The sequence below is a fragment of the Solea solea genome, chromosome 13 (genome assembly GCF_958295425.1).
Source record: "Solea solea chromosome 13, fSolSol10.1, whole genome shotgun sequence".
Lineage (NCBI taxonomy): Eukaryota > Metazoa > Chordata > Actinopteri > Pleuronectiformes > Soleidae > Solea > Solea solea.
In genome coordinates, this window is record NC_081146.1 from 20,612,840 (window position 1) to 20,637,346 (window position 24,507).

The window sequence follows — 24,507 nt, forward strand, 5'->3', positions numbered from 1 at the left end:
TTGTAAGAAAGTGTTTATTTACTCTAATCAACCCTGCTTTTTTTTTAGGCAAACTGAATCCACTTCTGTCCTTTGTGTCTAAAACAGGGAACTCAGATCTACGATGCGAAGCGCGGCACCCTCGTGGATCTCGGTATCCTGGATGTCATGCAGATTTTCGGGCGTGCAGGTCGCCCCCAGTTTGACAAGTATGGCGAAGGCACCATCATCACCACCCATGAAAAGCTGAGTCACTACCTCACCCTGCTGACTCAGCAGAACCCCATTGAGAGTCAGTTTCTGGACAGTCTGGCTGACAACCTAAACGCTGAGGTCAGTCTTCACTCGTTTTGCATTTCAGTTGAATATGATGTGAAATCTGACTGATTTAACTGTTTAAGAATGTTGAGAATGTTGGAAACAGTTTATGACAAAAAGCTTTACCTTCTTTACTGTTTGTATTTTGTCCAAACTAATAAGGAGCATTTTTCTGTTGATGCTGCATTTCCATAAGTGTCCACTAGATGGTGGCAAAGACCATTGATATTCCTGACTGGGGCGGGTTTGTTTCTTTTGTCTCCTGATACAGGTTGCTTTGGGGACAGTCACCAATGTAGAAGAGGCAGTAAAGTGGCTGAGTTACACGTACTTATATGTTCGCATGCGGGCCAACCCACTGGTATATGGCATCAACCACAAGGCTTATCAGGTTAAAAAAGAAGTGTTATCTCTTATTCTGCTATTTATGTTCTCTCGTGCGTACCTGATCAGTATGTTGATAATTAAAATGGCCAAGAAAACAGCCAAATCAAACCACCTGCAAACTATACACAAAGAAAGTATGTCCTGAATCCTGAAGATTGATGTAGTAAAAAGGTAGTGAAAAATTAATTTAAGCGTTTTTCATTTTCTTGCTTAACAATATACAGAGTTTAAAAAACAATGTGTAGAGATGACAAAAAACCAGACCATCATACCAGGTCTCAAGGAATGTATGGAACATTTTTTGTACATTAATTTTTGGTCTGATACAAATTCAAATATTGTAATAATTGTTTCAGATGGATCCCTCTTTGGAGCTGTACAGGAAGGAGCTGGTGGTGGAGGCTGGCAGGAAGTTGGATAAGGCCCGGATGATCCGCTTTGAGGAGCGCACTGGCTACTTTGCCTCCACTGATATGGGCAGGACCGCCAGCCACTTTTACATTAGATACAACACCATAGAGGTAGACTCACATCTGCATCAGTCTAGAGTTAGACGCAAGTAACCCCCTCGAAAGACAAATACTGTTTGTATTGTACCGTCTGTCTTCCAGAGAAACTCTGAATAAGACATGTTTCCAAGTGATTTCATATCCAGTGTCTGAAACAAAAAAACTAAAAGGTTAATTACTTCAATTGCCATTTTAACAATATTTCAGGGAGCAGATAGTGTATCTTGTCCTGTATTATTGTAATCTTCACTACAAATGAAACTTGTATGTGTGTGTTTTGGTCACTAATTTGACTGAGTGTTATTTAATTTTCTTCTTATATTTATTTCCCTTCATCCCTAAAGACGTTCAATGAGCTTTTCGACTCTCAGAAGACAGAAGCCGATATCCTCAGTATTGTGTCCAAGGCCGAGGAGTTTGATCAGTTAAAGGTGAGTAGGTCATCTTGCACGCAGAACATTACAGTTCTGAAGGTAACGGCTTAAGTAAAGCCCTATAATTTGTATTTTGCAGTCTAAATTAACTAAAATGTTGATTATAAGCATGGACTCCCCCACAAGTCTACATGAGAGGCACTTAGTCTATTATTTGAATTTCCTCTACATTTACGCTAAACCCTGTCTGATGTTGGTGAAATTATGTTCATGATATGTGGTTGTAGGTTCGCGACGAGGAGATGGAGGAGCTGGAGCAGTTGCTGTATGACAACTGTCACCTGCCCGCTGCAGGCGGCGTAGAGAACGGTTACGGCAAGGTCAACATTCTGCTGCAGACGTACATTGGCCGAGGGGAGGTCGACAGCTTCTCTCTCATCTCGGACTTGTCATATGTGGCACAGGTGAGGAATAGAATTGTAAAAAAAACGCTTCACTTTGTGTGTGTACATTAAATCAAATAGGGAGTGGCAGTCACATAATTTTCTTCGTAGGCTGCCAACAGCCGCAATGAGTCAAAATGATGGCTATGGCCGTGGGTGCTATACAGTAAATGAAGGACATATGATAACAAATGTGACTAGAATCAGTTTTTGAAACAGATGGTGCTTTGTTAGGTACTTCACTGGCAACAGACTACATCTTGTTAGATATAGAGCAGTTCATTTGACACATTCAAATGACAAATTAATTTTATTTGACAAATTAAACTACTTGACTTGACTTCATTTGCTTGCTAAAAACAAGAAACCACACCGACTCATCACTAACCGTCTTCCATGTGAAAGTCTAGATATACTCTAGAACATAATGTAGCAAAACATGTTTGAGTTTGCTTCTGGATATGTAATACTAAATGATGGTATACAGTACAATCCAGACAGATAGATGGATAGAAATAAAGAAAAACAATCTTTTCACCTTGTCACTCACTCTACTGGTATACAGTTTTCACAGTAAAATGCACAGTTTTACAGTTCCAAAGTCAACCCCCCCCTTAACCAACCCATCTCTACAGTGTATATACTCCTTCCTCCATCCACCATTATCTCCTAAGTGATGTTAATAATTTCCTCAGGAATTAATTGTTCCACAATAAGTACTTCTGTTACATGAACATGCCTTTTACGCTGGCTTATTATAACACAGCACCGGCTCAGAGGAAATGTACCTGTGTCCTTCTTGGTGTCTCCTGCTGCATCTTTACATATTTAATATTGAAAAAATACCTGGAACCGCTAGAGATATGACAGTTGTCTGCTGCCTCTTTAATATAACACATTTAAAGAACTGGTGAAGCAGTGAGCTTAACCTGTAAGTGCTAAAATTAACTTGTCAATGCTCTCTGGGTGACAAACTTTGAATGAAGACACCTCAATCACCAAATCTGTCATTTCTTCACTTCACTACCTAATGAGGAGCTGGAAGATGTCTCCGTGAATGAATTCTGAGACGCTGAGAAGTTCGAGGAATTGATGCTGAAGCAGCTGGAACTCAACTGGAGTGTTTGACAGTTGGTCTCCAGTGTTTCCTGGTAGTGCAGTTGTAGCATTTCAATATGAGCAAGGATTAACGGGGTCTATTTTCATGGTGCATTTCTCTTCTCTGGATTCAGATTTCTCAGTCTCACTCAGCTGTCATCACAGCCCTATTTGAATTAACTCCAATAATAATAATAATAATGCGTTCAGACATCACTAGAAAATCCGATCACATCAGCACCTGACTGAATTAATCATAGCTTGGGCAGATTTGAGCAATCTATCAGCGAGTAACTCTGCCGTTGGACCTCTCCTCCAGAACTGACACGAGTAATCCATCAGTGCACAGCTGTGGCCAACCTGGATGTCGGGAGCTTCTCGTGATCTCATGTGATTGATCCATAGTATGCAAGTGTCTTCTGTTGCAGGGAAAACAACTTACTTGTGTGACTTTTCCCTCATATGTACCATCAACCATCTCGTGTATATAAATTAACAGTGATATTGTTCTGAGATGGAATTGTTTGTCTTTCTGTGATTCGCTGCTGACCTGTCCAGGGTGTATGTACCTGGCATGTCACCCAGTGTTTGCTGGGATTGGCTTTGGCTCACTCGTGACCCTCAGAGTATAAAATGTGAAGAATCAATGAACAGATGAAGGAGTTTCATAATAATCCTGAATTTCTTTTTTTATCCTCCTGTCAGAATGCTGCTCGGATCGTCAGGGCTTTGTTTGAGATTGCTCTGAGGAAGCGGTGGCCGGCCATGACCTACCGACTTCTCACCCTCTGTAAGGTGATCGACAAGCGACTGTGGGGCTTTGCCCACCCTCTTCGCCAGTTCTCCAGCTTGAGTCATATTGTGCTGAACCGCCTGGAAGAGAAGAAGCTCACTGTGGACAAACTGAAGGAAATGAGAAAGGATGAGATCGGTAAACATACGTGAATCCTAGCATCACCATTGTCTATGTATGTTATATCTGTGCATCTTAAATGTTCAGACACTAGCTTGAGCTTGTCCTCAACAGAAGACTGTACTGTACTTGTCATAATTTTGTAAAGAAAATGCACCATGTTTATAAAAATGCTCCCTATAGGGTCATGTACACCCAGCATTAGCACTGGGACATGTTCTTTTTAAGCTATTGTCATTATTCCAACACTCCCCCAGCAGACGTTTCACATTAAAAGGCTGCCCTTGGATCAGATTTGATCGACCTGTGTTGTTCTCAGGTCACATGCTGCACCATGTCAACGTCGGCTTGGCGGTCAAACAATGCGTCCATCAGATTCCCTCAATCACGATGGAGGCCAGTATTCAGCCAATCACGCGCACCGTCCTGCGTATCCGCCTCCTTGTGACGCCGGACTTTCGCTGGAATGATCAGGTGAACATAGACGATGTACAGTGAATAGTCACATGTGACCACATGCTTCTGTTTGTATCTCATTTTATCCAAAAACAACATTAGATATTAACAGTATGTTTCACAGTTATAGTCTCTGTAAATGTTGGCAGCTCCTATTTTAGAAAATGTAGTCAAAAGCCATTTGTTTGTAGTTATATGACCTAAAATATAGTATTTACAGTAGAAAAGCAGGTTATTGAGGTCCAAGCACCAAGTGGTACAAAGGCAGTATTGGTTTTCGCTTAAATTCAACCTCATGGTTGCACCTTCTCAGTGTGAAAGCAGAGCTTTTCAATCCAACTTGTTATTCCTGTAGCCACTGAATCCCCGTCTGTCCTGGAGAGCCAGAACACCTCCAGACCTCACAAGCAGGTGGGCAGACAGAGCAGACCAGGGGTGGATCACGGGAGGCTTATTGCAGAGTTCATCCCGGAATCCAAACGGAATAGGAAACTTATTCTTGTAGGCTGTTTATGAAGATGGATGTTTATGTCCAATTAGTGATGCATGCTCCAATCTTGGGACAGTGGTAATAAAATACTAGCTGGCTTAGCTCTGATCCGGCTGCAGAGCCAGGACACATGTACAGACACATGAGCTGCCTTCCTGATGGCACCCAGGAAACAGAACACTGACCATTACACTCATTCATTTGGAGTGTCTAATTGACAGTGTGTGTTTTAATATCGGAAATTCTAAATGGCGTGGTGGGAATAGGAAGATGAGGCATGGTTGTCTCTTGTGCCAAATGCAGACACACCCACAGAAAACACAATGATGTGGCTTTTTGGTATTTATTTAGACTGAAGTCTTACTTAGCTTAATATCTAACAGCTATCACTGATCCATAGTGTTTGCTCAGGGACATGGGTCTCTCCGTTTCTTTTCTTTCTTCAAAAATGTTCTCCTCTCTGCTCATCGGGTTTGCTAGTTCACATTTAGGGTCAATTTAGAGTCTACAGTGAACGTAACTATTTATACTGTATGTACAACTTTCTCTCTGTGGTTCAGGTCCATGGGTCAGTGGGGGAGCCATGGTGGTTATGGGTAGAGGATCCTATCAACGATCACATCTACCACTCTGAGTACTTCCTGCTGCAGAAGAAACAGGTTTGTTTATTTCATTTTTGTTTTGTTCAACTTTGAGCTTACTTTTCATGAGGATAGCACTGTGATTAAAGTGTGCTATTGTACATGTGTTGTCCTCTCTCTCTCCAGGTGGTGACAGAAGAGCCTCAGCACATAGTGTTCACCATCCCCATCTTTGAGCCCTTGCCCTCGCAGTACTACATCAAGGCAGTGTCTGACCGCTGGCTTGGAGCTGAATCTGTTTGCATCATCAACTTTCAGAGCCTCATCTTACCAGAGAGACACCCTCCACACACTGGTACACACACTTCACACTTCGACACATCATTTATGTACTTCTAAATCTAAATTTTCTACTAAATCTGTTTGCCTATTCAAGTAATGTCAACTGTTGGTGGACTTAAGCCTGACTAATGTCTATTCCACTCCAGTTTATACAAATAAGACTTTACTGAATTAAAAACCTGTAGTAAAATAGAAAAAATGCTCTGAACAAGTAAATATATTGCATTTGAAATCATAAGTATTTCCTTTAAGTGCAATTTTAATGTATATAATCCTGCATAAATAATTTCATTGTTGCAGCTGGTTAAGGTTGAGATCCTAAAAATGAATCAACCTGTTACTGTGTATTTTTCTATTAGACATTGTTAGTGTTAGTCTGACTATACTTTAGCAATGATTTTTGAATATTGAGTTGGAATGTCAAGCATTTAGACATGATTTAATGTATGATTTTTTTTCATTGGTTACAGAAGAATTTATTTGTTTTGGATGCAGTTAACATTTGGTGCCACATACTCATTTTCCATGAGTTTAATCTTCTCCCCTTTTCATTTCCTTCTCCATCTCAGAGCTGCTGGACCTGCAACCGCTGCCGATAACAGCTCTGGGTAACCCCCAGTATGAGAGCCTGTACAAGTTCACCCACTACAACCCAATCCAGACTCAGATCTTCCACACACTGTATCACACCGACACAAACGTCCTGCTGGGGGCGCCAACAGGCTCTGGAAAAACCATTGCAGCAGAGATGGCTATGTTCCGAGTCTTCAACAAATATCCAACTGCTAAGGTTAGACGAGCCAGCTCCATCTGTGTTATACTTCTGAAATATGAAGGATTACACTAACTTGTTGCTGACTTGGATATTTGTCCATTTTTGTATTAAGTTGTGTTCAGGGCCAGAAATAAGACTGGAATCTGTTCAGTCCTTTGGAAAAAATTATACATTGTAATTGTGAGGAAAATCTTACATTTAGTCAAACACTGTAAGATTTGTACATTCATGTACTTGGATTTAAATGTTTGATTACAAAAAAATGTATGTGTATACTGCCACTAATTTAGATCATGTGCAAATAATGTGTGTTAATGCTGAACCTTTGACTGTGAAGCTTTAAAAGTGATCAATATGTTAGTACTTTTCTGTGGTTTCTGTCAGGAGTGACATAGATAACGACAAGATAACAGTGCTTTGTAATCTGTCCGGCACTGCTTTGTCACAATATATTCATTTATTTTGGTTTTTGAACATATTTGCCATTCATTTAACACCCTTCAATTATTGTTTATCTTGTATGGACCCACTTGTTCGTCTGTACAAATGTTGCAATGTAATTGAATTGAATATATTCAAAATTCAAATATATATAGTAGTATTCATCATCACACCAGATTGTTTTCTTGATTGTTTGGAAATCCTTTAAGCTTCTTTTTTTTTTGCTGTTTGTTCAGGTGGTATACATCGCACCTCTGAAAGCTCTGGTTAGAGAGAGAATTGAGGACTGGAAGGTCAGAATTGAGGAAAAACTGGGAAGGAAGTAAGTGAAAAACAAAGCCACTGTGCTTCCACCAAATGGGATCGTCACTGTCACAGGTTCATAGGCTCTTCGGGGGACCTTGGCCTTTCCATCAAACCAGACTCACAGAAGCTGTGTTGTTTGCCCTGAATTACAACCAACCCCTTTTTTTCTGCTGCTACACATTAAACCATTGGCAGAACTTATGTAGCACAATCTCAAGCACACCACTGTCTGGTTTTGATTATGAAGAAATTAAAAACTTCAAAGCAAATGATTTCCATTTGTCCTCATTATGAGGTTTCCGACCGTCTTGATTACAGCTGATGGTAGAATTTATGAGAATTTATGGAGCCTCTCATAAAAATTGTCATTATTATGGAGTAATATAATCAGCTTTAACTTGGGAGTGGATCCCTCTGGAATTACTTGCTTTTTGCCTTGTTGCAAGTACCTGCATAATTTGTGAATTATTTGTAGGTCTGGTTGGGTTTTGAGAAGCTTATGTATTTAAGTATATCATTACAATGATGGCTGCGACTTAAACAAAAAATGAAGAAACCATGAAGATGATAATGAAGATTTTTCTTTCATACAATTTTGTGTGTGTGTGTGTGTGTGTGTGTTTGTAGAGTGGTGGAACTGACTGGTGACGTGACCCCGGATATGAAATCCATCGCACAGGCCGACCTCATTGTCACCACTCCAGAGAAGTGGGATGGAGTGAGCAGAAGCTGGCAGAATCGAAGCTACGTTCAGAAAGTAGCCATTCTCATCATAGACGAGATTCACCTTCTGGGTAACAGTTCACTACAAACCTGTATTAAAATAGAATATAGACCTATTAAACATGTACTTATTTCACTAACAAGCACATTATCTTAATGTCTAATTAATCATTTTTGCATTTCATAATATCAGTTTCCCTCTCAGATTAAAGTAAAAATGTGTTACACTGTGAAAACTGCGTCCGTTCCACAAACATTCTGATTGGACATGTGTCTGTTTACAGGTGAAGACAGAGGTCCTGTGTTGGAGGTCATTGTGTCCAGGACCAACTTCATCTCCTCTCACACCTCTAAGTCTGTGCGAGTAGTCGGTCTGTCCACAGCTCTGGCCAATGCTAGGGACCTCGCTGACTGGTTGGGAATTGGACAGGTCTGTATTCACCCTGGCAAGAAATTTAGTTTTGCTTGAAATATTTGAGCATTATAATGTCTATTTGTTTTGTGTTTTAATGCTTCAGTTTGTTCTTTGTAACCTTCTGACCTTGCGTGTTTTGGCCTTAAGGGAGGCATCATGTTCATAAGCTCCCTGGCTTCAGGAATTGTCAGATTGGCTTTGTGTACCGAGAGCAATGCTGCTTTCAAGCTGTCCAGAAATTTGTGTCCAACTCCATTGTTTTGTGGTCCTTATGTTGTCTCCCTCTTTGTATCTGATCAAATGTATATTATAATAATAATGACAACTACGATAAACGGATCGCTGTGGTCAAGTCGTAGTTTCTCCTCCTATAATTGTGGACAGTCTGTAATTGGATGTCATGCTGATGTTTTAAAAGCAATATACAAGGACGAGTTGGCTCATCAACTTGAAGTAGACCGATGCATCAAAATGCAGCTAACTTAAATAATTTTAAGAACAAAACTGTTCATTTACACACTTAAATGAAGGATTGTGTATGCCAATGTTGAAAAATGCATCAAAGAAGAGTTCTAAAGACCATTCTTAACATCATATGTTAGTAATTGCTTTCTTCTTCCAGGATTTGCCGTAAGGATTAAAGCTTTCTAAGTTCAGTGACTCAAACACATGTTAACAATGAGTTAAGCCCAGCCCAGACTGTCCGCTTGTACACATTTCAATATCCGAATCAGAATTCAAATCCAATTTTGGTGAACACAGACATCAACTGTAGATGATGAACCTTCTCCATGACCTTCCTGCACTGCACTCCTCAGAACAACTTGTACTTATTTCAACGTACACATATACATACTTAGTATTGATGTTGCACGCATCCGATATCCAGATGTGTTGTGTGCTTTTCTTTCAAACACTCAATCACGACTTGTGTGTGTGTGAGAAACGAAATCACACCAGCACACTTGAAAGGGAATCCTTCCAAATGTGGCACAAATGTTCACTTGGACCCATCGATTAACTGCTTAAATTTTGGTTGTGAAAGATCAAACCTCAAGGTCACGGTGGCCTCACAAAACATGTCTTGGCCTCTTGAACATTAAATTCCTTTTAAGTCGGCATGCACATGTTATCTGAGTCGAGGAAAAAAATGTGAAGACTGAAACTGCAGGGGCATGCAACTGATGATTAGTTTCTACCCGAAAGAGAATTTGGACACATACGCAGAACATCAAAGTAGATCACTAAGTCTCCACAAAAAGCTTAAATAATGATTACGCTCTCAGTTAATTTGTTGCCTTTTGAGACAATGCTACTGGTCATAATGTCTTGAAATTCTCATAATATCTCTCAACAACATCATCTCGGAATATTTAAAGAACATTTATTTGTGCTTTGCTGCCACAGCTGTAGAAGGATCGTGCTGGCAAACGGGACTGCCTGGCATCCCTCTGTAAATCTAAGTGGCCAGCTGCTTCTCAGGGCCTGAGCTGCTACATTTGTAGATCCACAATCAATTAGCCAGGGTTTTAAGATGACTGTGGTCATGCAGCAGCCCTCCACACAACTCATAACAAATATGTAACGCACCATGTACAGCACAGTGGGCTCAGTTCTGCTCTTTTTACACCTAATAGAACCAATAAATGTAGCAGACACAGCAAAGGTTAAAAAAAGAGCACAGCCGAGTCCAGCAGTGATGTGCTGCTCTGTGCTTCACTGACAGTTCACATTACAGCCAGATGGGGCTTCGTGTTGCCAGCTGCTCACATTAAATCTCCTCTCCTCTTTTGTCTTTGTCTGCCCCCCCCCCTTCTGCGTGTAACAGGTGGGTTTGTTTAACTTCCGTCCGTCTGTTCGCCCCGTACCGCTGGAAGTTCACATCCAGGGTTTCCCAGGACAACACTACTGCCCCCGCATGGCCAGCATGAACAAGCCCACCTTCCAAGGTACGGCTCCACGTCCACACGAACACATGGTTTACACGCTCAGACAGGTGTGCATCTTATTTATTGCCGGCTTCTTATGCTGCTGGTTGTAGGTAGGAACGCTGGAACCTTAATTTGACAGTACTTTCTTAAGGGTTGGCCATGTTTGTTTTGCTACAAAAAGAACTCGAAGCAAAATGGCAGGGTTAGCATTTAGATTAAAAACACATGCACCCATCAACCTTGGATAAATAAAGTTATTTATTGTTAAACAGCACTGAATGCACTATGTTCGCATTTATAGAATGTAAGTCTGTACTAAATCATGATTTATGTCAATTAGCCACATTTATTGGTTAAATAAATAGCGTTGACATTTTCACAGAGAAAGTGAAACTTAGGTATATGTTATACATATTTTGAACTTTTATTTACAGCGATACGCAGCCATTCTCCTGCCAAGCCAGTGCTGATATTTGTCTCATCGCGCCGGCAAACTCGACTGACTGCCCTGGACCTTATTGCCTACCTGGCCACAGAGGACAACCCCAAACAGTGGCTGCACCAGGACGAGAGAGAGGTATACTCATGTTGAGTCTTGACAGCAAGTGTAAGAAGATCAGCCACAGCGTACGGATTCACATAATCGTAAAATGAACACCTTTCTTTTGGCACCGTTCTGAGGATAAACTTAGCATGAGGAAAGAATTAAAGCATTTTTTTTGGGAACATAGCTGTCTTAAGGGACTGTTTTTAAGTCTGTGTGACAAGTCAGTATAAGATGGTTTTCCCCCATACAAAATACTTTCCATTACATTCATGTAATAAAAATAAACAATGTGGTAAAGCTTTACATAGTTAAAGCATTGCCACAGGGTTATAAATGCAGTCAAATTAGTTACCTGTTCATTGTACTCTGAAACCTTTAGTAAAAAAGGCAGCCACTGTCCCAGAATAAAATACACAAACATTGCTAAACGCATGTGGAAAATTAACTTCATCTTCTTGGCATTGACTTTAATCTTGACCTTCTCTGATTTGAACTAATATATCAAATATGTGCCATCTTAAAGCACAGGCCCCACTTTCTCTATGCATGTGCGGAGCCTGCAGCCGCTGTGTGTGTTCTGTTGATATATGCTGCAGCCTGCTGCTTCTCTGTGTTGGCCCCGTGTAGCAGCTCTGCCTCCTGCTGTTTGACTGACAGGCTTCTGGTGATTGCTGCTTAACTCTCATCAGGGGTCAACTCCTGCCCAGAATCCCCTCTCTGACAGCTCTTTCTTCCCTCTGCTGCTGCCTCAAGCACCCCAGGTTCTTCTCTCTGGGCGGGATTTTCACTCTTCCATTTTCTGACTACATCTTCATTTTAAATCGATCTGTTGGGACTTTTAAAGATACATTTTGCACAGTTTAATATATATATATACGAAATTAAAATGTAAACTGAAATACAGATTTGACAATAATTGTGTGTATGTATGATAGTTTTACTGTTGCACAGGCAGATGATAGTACAGTATATGTGTTTCTTATATCCCAGAGCCTGTTTATGTTGGCTTGAAGACATTGCATCTTTTTTATTACAAGATGTGCAGCTGAAGCCGGAGCTGAGACTTGCATATCATCTCCATATCTGTAACTGAGTAACTTTGCAGATGGAGCTGTTCCTGCGTCTTTGTGTCTAATAAAAACAGCATGGTAAACAAACAATCACATGGCTTTCAGCTCTGATAGTGAGAACAATGTTATTAATCAAATAGCAGTGGTTTAAATTCAGTTTCTGACTTATATTCACTTTTTTGGCCAACCTTAGCACACTCCTTATGATGATGTGTCCTCTTAACTTGAGGACACTTAATTCCCCCAGCCAATATGTAATCCAATTTTTTTTTTTTCACACTGTGTGGATTAAACAAACATGTGAATTTGTATGTTTGAAGTTGCTGGTAGTTGGATTCTGTCAGCTTTTGGCCAATGCTGGGCTCAAGTTGGACTTTTTAAGATGTTTCCAAGATGCTGGCTGTAGTTTGATGTACAGCATTGACTTGAGAATGAATGTCTGTCAAACTTTTGGCAATAGAGCAAATTATTTTTTTCCCCCTCAAAATGAAGAATTTCTTTAAGTAGCATCAAATTTTCAGTTGTGTTTCATCTCAGTTTATATTTCTTAATGGAAGTGGAAGTGGAACTAGGAGCTATTTTACAGGTTTACTGCATCATGGATTGGGAGGTCCACCTCCATTATGTGTAGTATGTGATGACTCTCTATCGACTGGTTGCGACTGGATTTGTGTCTGATGTTGATCTACTCTGGTTGGTCTGTAGATTGAGGCTATTATCGCCACAGTTAGAGATTCCAACCTGAAGTTAACGCTGGCCTTCGGGATTGGCATGCATCACGCAGGTCTACATGAAAGAGACCGGAAAACGGTGGAGGAGCTGTTCGTCAACTGCAAGATCCAGGTACATCTTCACCCTGAACAGCTCACCTGCACTGAACACCTGCCTTTCACAACATAGGTCACCCTGGTTATCAGAGGAGTTCATACATACAAGAGTGAAGTCCTGCAGATCCAGAAAACACATTACAATTTATTTTTGCTGGACAGAAAACAGCAAACAATTGAGAAGAATGTACCATTGGTTCACAATGTATATTCTAATTATACCCATATTTCCAATGACGCATATGATGCTTATGCAATTTTAATTGCATAATTGTTACATTCTGTATCATTTTCACACCTTGTAAATTTGTCATTTATTAAATGTGGGTTGAATTTCCTCCACTTAGTATCAGTGTAGTCAGCTCTCCTCTCTTTTCCCAGGTTTTGATTGCAACCAGTACTCTGGCCTGGGGAGTGAACTTCCCCGCTCACCTGGTGGTCGTGAAGGGAACTGAATACTTTGATGGCAAAACCAAACGCTACGTGGATTACCCCATTACAGGTACACAGTAAGGTCTTATAAGTGATACTTTGTTTCAATTGTCCGTAACAGTCGACACCATACATGTATAATAAATGTCCCTTTGAATAAAGTAAAGTTGTATTTTTTGTAGAAAACTGAACCAACACATTTTTACATTGCTGGTTTAGCTGCAAATCGAGCTGTAGAATAAACATGGTGACAGTGACAGTCTTTTGTCTGTGTAGATGTTCTGCAGATGATGGGGCGAGCGGGTCGACCTCAGTTTGACGACCAAGGCAAAGCAGTCATTCTCGTGCATGACATCAAGAAGGATTTCTACAAGAAGTTCCTCTATGAGCCGTTCCCTGTTGAATCCAGGTAAGTGTCACGTGTGGATTTTCTGGGTCACTTGGATTTCTACCTCTGTTTTCTTTTATGTCAAAGCCCAGCGGCCTTTTATACAACACTGACGGATGTTATAGTATTCCTATCTAATTAGTGTAATAAGAATACTAGCTGTACATCACACCTATCTCGATGTACTGCTGTGGCTCTCAGGCATGTGTGTGTGTCCTCACTGTAGCATTGTGAGAAGTAATGATTTAACTTTTTTTGTTTTGTTTTTTAATTCTTGTTAGTGTTATGCCCAGATGGCCACTGAGGCCATATTTATACCTTGTCTGGCATCAGTTACTTCATATTTTAACAGTCTGTTAGTTTGAGTGAGCGAGGCCAAGGATAGATTCAGATTCCCAATAAGTCTGCTATTGTTTCAATCTGCAGTTACAGCTGAATTGGGCATATACATGCATACCATTTTTACCATATTCAAGTAAGAGAGACCATACTAATGGCTAATCACAAATTCCACCTATTCTACATCTGTCTTTTGCACAGCATAACAGCACTGTTCTGAGATGTAAGAATCAGAATCCAGATCAGAATCCAGTCTATTATAAATAAGATGTTGTGTGTAAATGTGTCTCTGTTTATCCTCAGCCTCCTCAGTGTGCTGTCAGACCATCTGAATGCTGAGATTGCAGCAGGAACCATCTCATCCAAGCAGGATGCAATGGACTACATCACCTGGACGTACTTCTTTAGACGGCTGGTGATGAACCCCAGGTTAGGAAACACACCCTCATATTCACACCACATATCACTACTAATGGCAGCACTTCGTGGAAGCACACAGTTGCACGCGCACATTCCCGGCCTGCGCTCACAGAACTGCTCCGAGGAGGGTTTGTGTTCCAGAGTCAAACATCTGCTGTGTAGACACAGACCATTCTAGAACATTCCAGCCTGTTGGTATTTGCACGGCTGTCAGCCCACATTTACCTGTCAGGCCCTTGACTCAGGCTGGATTGTGGGATTATACCGATGCAGGTATGTGAACCCAGATATTGATCATTTGGTTTCAAGCTGGGCCAATTTTCAGCAGAACGACAACAAAGATTTAGTGTTCGTCTCGCACTGTATTGGTGGGAAGTCTTCAACGTTATTTATGGCTGTGTTATGGCTGGCACAGACCATACTTACAGAATGCCCTGTTTTAAACGTCATTCCTTTGAAAAGTAAGTAAGACACTGCTATAAGTTTAAATGGATAAAAAGCCTCAAAAGTAGCACTACTAGTTTTACAAACTTAATTGAATAAGTTTTCTCTCTTCAATATTGATATTTGCCTATTATAATGGATATTGGAAATAGATTATCTAGCAATACCTAATTCAAGTACTTGAAGTTATTACTTGTTAATTATTACTTGAGTTAATGAATGCCGATTATGTAGAGATTAACATTTTCTCTCAGTCTGACAGAGCAGCTGCCTTTGTCTGAACAGGCCTTGTCTAAGTTGTCATCGAAAATCCTTAATAATTAATTACTAAAGTACATTTTTTAACATAAATAGGATTGGGTTTTGAAAGCCCATTCTGGTTCCCAGATGGATTTTTTTTGTTATCAATCATTTGATCTTGGCGTTTTTTTATTGGCAAAGACAGATGCCGGGGGGGAAAAATTAAGCTGCTGTTCGTCAAAATGACAAACATCATAACGTTCATTGCAACAACACATGTGCTCTTTTGTGATGGAAAAGGACGTCTTTAACGCGAGAGTGAGAATGTGTCTTTCACAGCAATGTAGAAATTAGGAGTTTTCTCATGAGACGTTACTGAGCTTGCTTCATTTTCATGTGAATTTCCTGTCTGGATCAAATCTTTGCGTTTTAGTTATTTTGTAACTCACTCGCTAAACTTAATGGGTCTTTAATCACAATTCAGATTTGGTTTAGGGATTGGGAAACAAACAAATTAAAAGAGATGAATATGCACAGATGAAAAAGTATTTGTTACAAGCAGGGTTGCTCTTTTCACTGCAATCCTTGCGCTTATTCAAGAGATTTTGGTTCCATTCTTTGATCAACGATATATATCAGCCCATGGAATGATATCAGATATAAACTATTCCCCTTAATGTTCTGATTCCCGAACACTGCGTCTCCCTGCAAGTGTGTTTTATGTATGTACAGCTAATCTATCACTACTACTCCCAGGCTTTGATCCCCACATCACACACACACAAAGACACAAAGGTGCACACAAACACGCCCCGGCTCCCATGGGTGTCATAAAAATCTGCAGACGGACTCCCTCCACCATCAGGGGCCTAATGGTGATGATGCTAATGGCCATAACTTAATCAGGATAGGCGTTGCCACCAGTAAAGACCTGTGAAATGTGTTCGGTAATAAAAACATTCAGTGCTGAGAATCATGGGCTGTTAACATGTGGAGCTAAGGGAATTCAAGAAATACTTAACATTAAATGCACAATAAATATGGCCGTCACCTGCTGCTCTGAGCCCATCAGTGTGGCTGCGATTTCTCCTCCCTGCTGCTCACTGCACAAGTAATGATTCTGTATGACGAATGTGAATACATTTGTGTTAATAATACGAGGGCTTGGCTATTTTTCACAGGGCTCTGGTTAGCATGCATTATGCAGATAACTAAACAAAGTGACGTGTATCTCATATTCATCCTCCTTGTGTTCACTCGTTTATTTGGGCGTCATTGTTACTGATTTCAAAAGCTGCATTTCCAGGAACAGGAACTAGGAATTCCTCATAGGAATTCAAATATGAGAACCAGTATTTTACATTGCTTACGTTAAATTCACAAATTCCATCCCTTTTCGGATTTTGAGCATCTGTTTCTACCGGCGTTAATGAATGTGTGCCTGGTTTCTTTCGCTGTTTTGTTTGACCTGTACACATCATGCACACATATTGGCATTATAAGCTAATGAAGATTGCCTGCATGTCTGCAGAGTCTCATATGGTAACTCTTAGCAGAGCTGAGCATGGAACCCATTTTGGCCATTGGTTGTCTTATTGCAGGTAATAATGGTCTAACCTGGGAGTCATTTGCTGGCAAGGGCCGTGCCATTTTCTTTACAGTTAGTACTTTCCTTCTGTAGTAAATCAGTGTTTCTAACCTACGGTATGTGTAGATGAAGCAGTGCCAAAACATTATATACTCTTATATACAAATAGGAAAATGGAAAAATCTGCTTGATGAACATTTGTAGGTAGTATGCAACCTGCAGGTCGGTAAGCAGTCAGTATTATCGGTAATCTCACTGGGGAAACTTTGGTGGTTATTTCTTTCAAGTATGATTGTTATATTCATCATGAAACTGTTAATCTTCTTCATTTCTGTTCAACTGAATAGTATCAAACTTGAGATTGAGATTCCTGATCAGGCAGCGTTCTATTTTTTATCACCAACACAGTATGGTTCTTCAAAGTAATGATGGAACTCTGAACTGGTCATAGCAGAGAAGTGGCAAAGCGAAGCACATCGATATCCTGTCAAAACAGTTGGCAATAGAAGCTTAATGACAGTAATAAACACATTTTGAGTCATAAACTAGGGTTTGGTTCAGGTGTTCAGTTGCAGGTGTATGTGGACGTGCAGTGGGTGAGCTCTCGGTCAGGCCCACTTCCCTTCCACTTTTCCAAAGATAATACTTTTGACTCCACAAAATATGAAACTTATGGCCTCAAAAACCAATTGGTGGCGTCATGGTGGTTTGCCATTAATGTTGGACAGAAGATAAAAGCACTCCTAAATCATGTAGCACAACAGATGTTAAACTGAGTTACAGTAAGGTTAACTAAAGAAAAACTCCTGTATTCTGACATAAAGTGGTTTATTTATTTTAAATCATACTCTGTTTGTTGTGGTGTTACAGTTATTACAGCCTTGAGGACATAAGCCACGAGTCCATCAACAAATTCCTCTCCAACCTGGTGGAGAGGAGCCTGCGGGACCTGGAGTGTTCTTATTGCATTGAGATTAAAGAGGTGTGTTGCATTTTACATTTCATCGTAGTCCGTAAAATGACAGATTATTTTCAGCATGACTTTAAATTCTTTGTTTCTATTAATACGCCAGGACGATCGGACCATTGAGCCGTTGACCTATGGTCGCATTTCCTCCTATTACTACCTGAGGCACCAGACCATCCGCATGTTTAAAGAGCGGCTGAAGGCTGAGCTGTCCGTAGAAGAGCTGCTCTCCATTCTGACGGTGAGTTCTGCACTGTGAACGTACAGCTACTGTTGTTCTGCGACCACTTACTACATCCATGTCATCAACAGCAAGGCTTTTATGATGCATCTATCCTTCACTGATACTTGTGATTTGATTCATACAGATCTACAAAGAATTTGTACCTGTTTGTGTTAAGGACTGTGTGTTGAGATGCAGCAGTATCTCATAGTTTGGGATAATTAGTCAAGCTCACGTATAAAGTTAGTCACTGTGACTCATGTGCAAATTTAGATCCAGACGTAAAACCAAAGCCAGACCTGTGTTGTCATATCAGATCAGTGATATAAATGATAAGAATGACCCGTTCCTGTTGGGAGGGTTTGTTTATTTTGATCAAAATTTATGGGTAAATCCTTCATCTAATTTCAGTTAGTATGTGCCATTGCTTCGTGTATACAGTCGGTGTTGCAAAATATCTTTTTTTTTTTTTTTTTTGCAGTTTTTTTACTCGTGGTGTGAGACATCATTAAACTTTTATGGATACAGAGGTGCACATGTGCTAAGTGAGAGTCAAGCAATTAAACAGATCTGCCTCTCACAAACAAACTTCCAATTAAATATCTGCAAAAAACACCAGTTACAAGTGTAAATGAAAAAATAAAATTACACTTATTTTTAATGCAATACTCCAAATATTGATTGTGTTGGACATAAACAAGATATTTTATTGTTGATTGTTTGGAACCACTTTATACTTTGATGCTTTGGTAACATTTCATCTTTCTTCTTTCTTTCTTTCTTTCTTTCTTTCTTTCTTTCTTACAACGCTGAAGAAATTTGCTGAGCATATCTGATCATTAGTAGAAGATATGCCTGTTTTATCTTTTTTGGCACATGTAAATACAGGATACATCGGACACCCATGCTTTGCTCACTGCTATCAAATTAGCACCTTTGTCTGAGATTCATTATCTCTCCTTATTCTGGAGCTTTAGTTGGATCTGTCACCCTCTTCTTTTTTGTCTTATTGACCCTTGGCATCCCAGCAGCAAGGTCACCCTCATTCTGTGTCCTGATTGGTTGGGTCAACACGAGACATTGTAGTTTCACACGTCTTCACTTAGGGAGGTTGATGACATGCTCCTTTTCACCCCTGCTTCTAATGGGCATATATATATGTCTGTGGTGATTCTTGGTGCAATTCATCTTCTTTTAAGGACTGTTCACACCTGGCATTAACATGCGTCCCAGATGAGTCTTCTGTGACCACATATGATCGGCTGTGGTGACTGACCACACCCTTAATTCAAATACAGATTAAAGTCGTTGCTCAAAATTATGTTTTTAACAAGTCTGATTGTGCAGATGTGTCCTCATTGTGTGTTTGTGTGACAGATTGAAAGGGGGAGGGGGAGAGAGGGAAAGTGTTAATCATTAGAAAAAAATAAATGATATTGTGGTCATTGTTAATATTGTGCTAGTATTACTGCAAGTAAGTTTAAGTATGAGCACTAATTGCTGGTGATATACACCTTCTTGTGAGTCTTCAATAAAGTTTGAATTGAAATTATCTGATCAGAGTAAAAAAAAGGGTGAAACTACCACAGACAAAACCAGAGGACAGAATTTGTTTTTGCAGCTCAGAATTTTAAACAAATGCAAGTCTCTGAGGACGGATGTTAATACCAAGTCTGAACGGGGTCTAAGTCTATGACTGAGTCTAAACATCAGGTTTTCATGAATTGAGTCATTTTTTTTGGTAAAACTGCAGTGGGTCTGCAGTTGTTTAAACGAAATAAATGCCACATGTCTTCATTGATCAGGGGTCATGGTGTGCGTGTTGATGCAAATCCAGAATCAAATGCAGAGCTAAAAATTGAACACGTCTTAAAAAAGACTTGTGCGCTGCTTCACTGTAAAAGTTCACAGTTGAGATCTGAAGGATGTGCCTGTGTCTCTGTGCTTTCACACACATGGTGTAGCCTTGTGGTTGTTAAAGTAAGAGAGGGAGAGGGGAGAATCCTCATCCTCAGGTATGTCAATGGAAAGGAAACACTTATAATAATTGTTTTTTTAGCTGATGCTTTTTTATTATTGTGTGTTGTTTTTTTTTTTTTTAAAACCAGTGGTTGAACCTGACTCCAGTAATGATGCTAACATATGGAGGGGGAATTGACTCTGAGATGGTTACCATCGCTCTCCTTTGCACACATGTCGTTGGAGGCAGACCGAGGCATGCCATGGTTGGCTGCTTCCCTCCCCAACAAGCTGTGATACAATAGGCCAGTCACCCCGCCGCCCCGTCCACTCCCCCTCTATTAGGTACAAAGCACTGGCATGCTCCTCCAGTTCCTCCTAATTGTTGCAGCGTGGCCACTAATGAGCAACACCCACGCCTCGCTGCACCACCACCTCCCTCCCACTCCTCACACAAGTTTCTTTGTCAAACCGGGCAGTCAAACCTATTGTCATAAGCAGCGGCTTCAGAATATGTTAGCAATCTTTTCACTTTTTGCACAATTTTTTGGTGTTGTACATCTGCTGTATGTAATCTCCACAGGGACGTTTGCCTCAGGTCTGTTCTAATGTGCAGTGTTGTCCATATACAGTGAATGATAAATGGTGTGTGTTTATGTAGACCATTACCATTCACCAGTTCACATGCTGCCAGCACAGCTGCCACGTGCTATTTGGTCTTCCGTGTCTTGCTCAGGGATACTTAAGCACTCAGAGTAGAGGAGGAAATTGAACAACCAACCCGGTTTGATATTGACCTTGTCTGCCTCCCAAAATCAGAAGGACGGCAATTCATTTCAGTCAATTTAGGTTGTCATCGGTAGATTTCAATCAAGTCATAGAATCATTGAAGCAAAAAGATGCATCTGCCACAACACAAAGTTCCAGTTTTGATTTTTCTTGGGACTTAAAGTAAGAAAGTAACCAATAGCAGGCTAATTTAAAAAAAAATAAAAATAATGCAACCATTATATTCCAAACTCCTCCCCCATGTTCCAGTTAGTGACAGTTACACCAGCCAATCATTCCATGTGGTCGGAATGAAATAATTGGTCGTGTTTATTAATATATTGGGAGGGCTTCCGACTTTTTTCCTCGCTTCCCTCACCAAAGTCCACAGAGAAAATGTATGATTTTAGGTTGTGGGAACAAGGTCCAAGAACAAATGGATATTATTTTGAAATCAACTAAAACCAGTTTAATCAGCTTTTCTGGAATGAGCAGTAAAGCTATTTGTTTCAGCTGTATTTGCTTTCTCTTTCATTTCTCTTTGCAGGGCTATTGCTGCGTCAAAGCTCCTTCTTCTCCATCTACCTCTTCTTTCTTTATAAATGGTGCTATCATATAACGTCAGGCAGTGTAGAATTGTTGGCTGTGTCGGTGTAGAGATCTATAGACCGTCTCTCCAGCACATCCATATGCAGACACAAAAGCACTGAAAGATAAATCATTCCGAGATGATTCTTTTTCTTACTTCATGCCCCGGCCCCCACCCAGCACACGTCCTTTTTTTTTTCCAGGTCCTATCTTTTGAAACTGGCTTTGGTCAATGATGTATGGAGTCTTAACAGTCCAAGCCTTTGGGGGGAAGGCTGTGACAAATGCCTCCAGCACAGCCTGTAGACAGGCGTACATTAGCCATAGCTGAACTGGAGTGAATTAGAGAAAGGAGCCACACGTGTCTATGCATCACTCTGTATAGCAATTACAAACAAGGCTGAACTTTTGGCCTCCAACACAAGGAAGAGACTGATGGTCTATCATTATCATTGTACCCACATAGATTATTTTTTTTTTTTTAATAATTTGAAGAATTTAAACTTTTTAGGGATAGGGAAAGCTGATTTTTCAAGCAGAGGAAAAATCAGATGAGTGGTGAGATGCAGCTGGTAGCATACAATTACAGTTTTACCTTTGTTTCACCTTTTTATCTCCGTTTCTCAGGATGCAGAGGAGTACGCCGAGTTGCCCGTACGACACAATGAGGATCAGCTCAACAGCCAGTTGGCCCAGCAGCTCCCAGTGCAGGTCAACCCCCACTCCTATGACAGTGCCCACACCAAGACCCACCTGCTGCTGCAGGCCCACTTCAGCCACGCCCAGCTACCATGCAGCGACTACAACACCGATACCAAGACAGTACTGGACAACGCCATCCGAATCTGTCAGGTAGGATTGCTATGCAGCTAATGAACAGTGTTCTAAAATAATAAATACAGCTTTAAGCATCCTGGAGCTCACTGAGTCATTTGATTTTTGCCATCATGAAATGTCCCTTTTTTATTCAGACCTCAAGCGTTTTAATTGAATAGTGGAGCAAGTTAAGCGTAAAATGCCACCAAAGCCAAAATAGTAGCTGAGTCAATAAACGATGGAAACATTATGTAAAATGGAAAAAGAGGAATATATTATGTAGATTTGAATTATGTGCAGCGCATGAAAAGAAAGCACATCTTGTGAGGCAGTGCGGCGTTGTAGATGAATAGACATTGGAAGGGGAATGTTAAACATCAGTAGGTGATTTGTAGTTGTACTTACTGGTCCATCTCATAAATAATATGGTGGTAATGGGTGCTATGTGCAAAGCGTCATATTTCCGACCGTGTGGCTCTACCGCTCGCTGTTCAAATGTAAAAGTGGCAAGATGCTCGGCCTTTGAAAACAGACAATTCAGTGTCAGTCACAGTCAAGAATACTGACTTCATCAATCAAAACATTTCCATGCATATTGTTCTGTTGATCTACAGTGTGAGCTGCTGAACGGTGTTTACTTATTTTCTTTACCGTTTGAAGTTAGGACCATGTCTGTATGTCTGTAAACCATTGTCCACAGCTCCGAGTGTGTGCCCCCCCCCCCCCCCCCCCCCCCACGTGTGTGTTTGTGTGTGTGTGTGTGTGTGTGCGTACATGTGCTTGTGATTTTCCATGCTGTATATCTGGCAGCGATATTGCATGGCTCATGAATGTGGTTACTTCACTGGTGTCCTCCTGCTACCATTTACTGAAATGGTTCTGCTCTTTAGTTTTCTTTATGCTTGTTTTTATTGGAAGAATGTATACTTTTATTGGTACTTACAGTGGACATAAAGTGAACACAACCCGTGACTGTTGCTGTCCCCTGACACCATTTTAGCTGACATGACAATCAGTCCTCACGGTCTGCCCATTTCCACCTTTTTAAATGGACACTTTTAACTGGGCAATGAATTATGAGATTCATGAAAAATCAATCTTTTTATAATATATGGGTGCTGTTTACAAATTATATGGAAATATTTGCTATATAACAGTTGGTCAATAATAGGTTTTAACAATCTGAATAATGATGGCTGGATTCCTGAATAGGGTGCATGCTGGTTCACTGTCACAGTGTCCCGAGTTGCATGAACTAATCAAGGCATCATTAAAATGATCAATAACACCTCTGCTTTTCCTGCTCCTTGCATGGTAGCCATTTTGACATTTTCTTGCAGGAACATGTAAAAATGGCCTATAGCTCTTCAAGATGGCGGAAATACTGAATGTGTAATGTAAATGTTGGATTAGCACCAAAGAAATCCTGGCTGTTATTGCATGAACCAAAAAATGCCAAACCAAAAGTTGCTCCTTTAAATCCACTTGAGCAGTCTGCCAGAACAGTTTCCATTAACCTGCACTCCCCTGTGTACAGTGGTCAGGATTTGCTATTATCCTCGAGTATGGACTCGGGAGTCTTCGGTTTTACCCTTATTGTTTTAGAAAACTTGGCAGATGGATTTAATGCTTGAAAGTCCAAAACACCCCTGGGACAATGTAGGTGGAGATGCGATAAACTGCACAATTATTGTGTCTTGAATTCTATCCTTTCTACTGTTTCTTCCCACAGGCAATGTTGGATGTCGCTGCAAACGAAGGCTGGGCCGTTACAGCCATCAGTATCTGCAACTTGATACAGATGATCATCCAGGGCCGTTGGCTCCATGACTCCTCGTTACTGACACTGCCTCATGTGGAACAACAAGACCTTTATCTGTTCAGGTACAAAACATCTCTACACCACAGGTGTAATGCAGCTGTAATGCCCATATAGTCACTTAATAGCTCGCTGTAGTAGATGACTAATCTGCCCTGTTCTTGTCCTCGGTTTACAAGTAATTATCAAACACTGCGTCTCGTCATGCATCATTAAAATCTGAACAGCCTCTTCATACAATTTAAAAGTCGCTGTGTGTTAAACTTTCTAGCTTTAAAGCTACTTTAATGGCAAATGGGAATCTAATTTGTATGCACCCTTTCTAGCTGGCGTGTCACTCTGATTAACAGTTTCTAATTGTTCCCACATATAGGTGTAGAACTCGGTAAACATCATTAGTTGCATTTTGAAAACATCCCACACACATGCAAAACGACACATATAAGGTGAGGTCATGTGTTCACAGCAAACTGGACTATTCTTTCCATGCACACAGCAAAAGATTTCCAGAGCTTTGCACAAAAAACACATTGTGAGTAATTCAGAGGTGAATTTTGATGCGTCCATCCTGTTGGTGTTAAGAGTGACACG

At 40.5% G+C, this 24,507-nt stretch overlaps 1 protein-coding gene across 1 annotated transcript in view; it reads left to right on the plus strand.

The window, feature by feature from the left end:
* ascc3 (activating signal cointegrator 1 complex subunit 3) overlaps positions 1-24,507 on the plus strand; it is a 96,742-nt gene that overhangs the window by 65,974 nt on the left and 6,261 nt on the right. Inside the window, exons 16-38 of the mRNA XM_058648080.1 lie at positions 88-312; positions 569-688; positions 1,041-1,205; positions 1,538-1,624; positions 1,855-2,031; positions 3,814-4,039; positions 4,341-4,495; positions 5,528-5,626; positions 5,735-5,903; positions 6,460-6,680; positions 7,343-7,428; positions 8,040-8,206; positions 8,420-8,565; positions 10,379-10,499; positions 10,916-11,058; positions 12,804-12,941; positions 13,307-13,427; positions 13,634-13,766; positions 14,388-14,513; positions 17,647-17,758; positions 17,850-17,984; positions 21,909-22,133; positions 23,830-23,981. Of these exons, the coding sequence (XP_058504063.1) occupies positions 88-312; positions 569-688; positions 1,041-1,205; positions 1,538-1,624; positions 1,855-2,031; positions 3,814-4,039; positions 4,341-4,495; positions 5,528-5,626; positions 5,735-5,903; positions 6,460-6,680; positions 7,343-7,428; positions 8,040-8,206; positions 8,420-8,565; positions 10,379-10,499; positions 10,916-11,058; positions 12,804-12,941; positions 13,307-13,427; positions 13,634-13,766; positions 14,388-14,513; positions 17,647-17,758; positions 17,850-17,984; positions 21,909-22,133; positions 23,830-23,981 (3,449 nt within the window). The remainder of the gene's footprint in view (positions 1-87; positions 313-568; positions 689-1,040; positions 1,206-1,537; positions 1,625-1,854; positions 2,032-3,813; positions 4,040-4,340; positions 4,496-5,527; positions 5,627-5,734; positions 5,904-6,459; positions 6,681-7,342; positions 7,429-8,039; positions 8,207-8,419; positions 8,566-10,378; positions 10,500-10,915; positions 11,059-12,803; positions 12,942-13,306; positions 13,428-13,633; positions 13,767-14,387; positions 14,514-17,646; positions 17,759-17,849; positions 17,985-21,908; positions 22,134-23,829; positions 23,982-24,507) is intronic.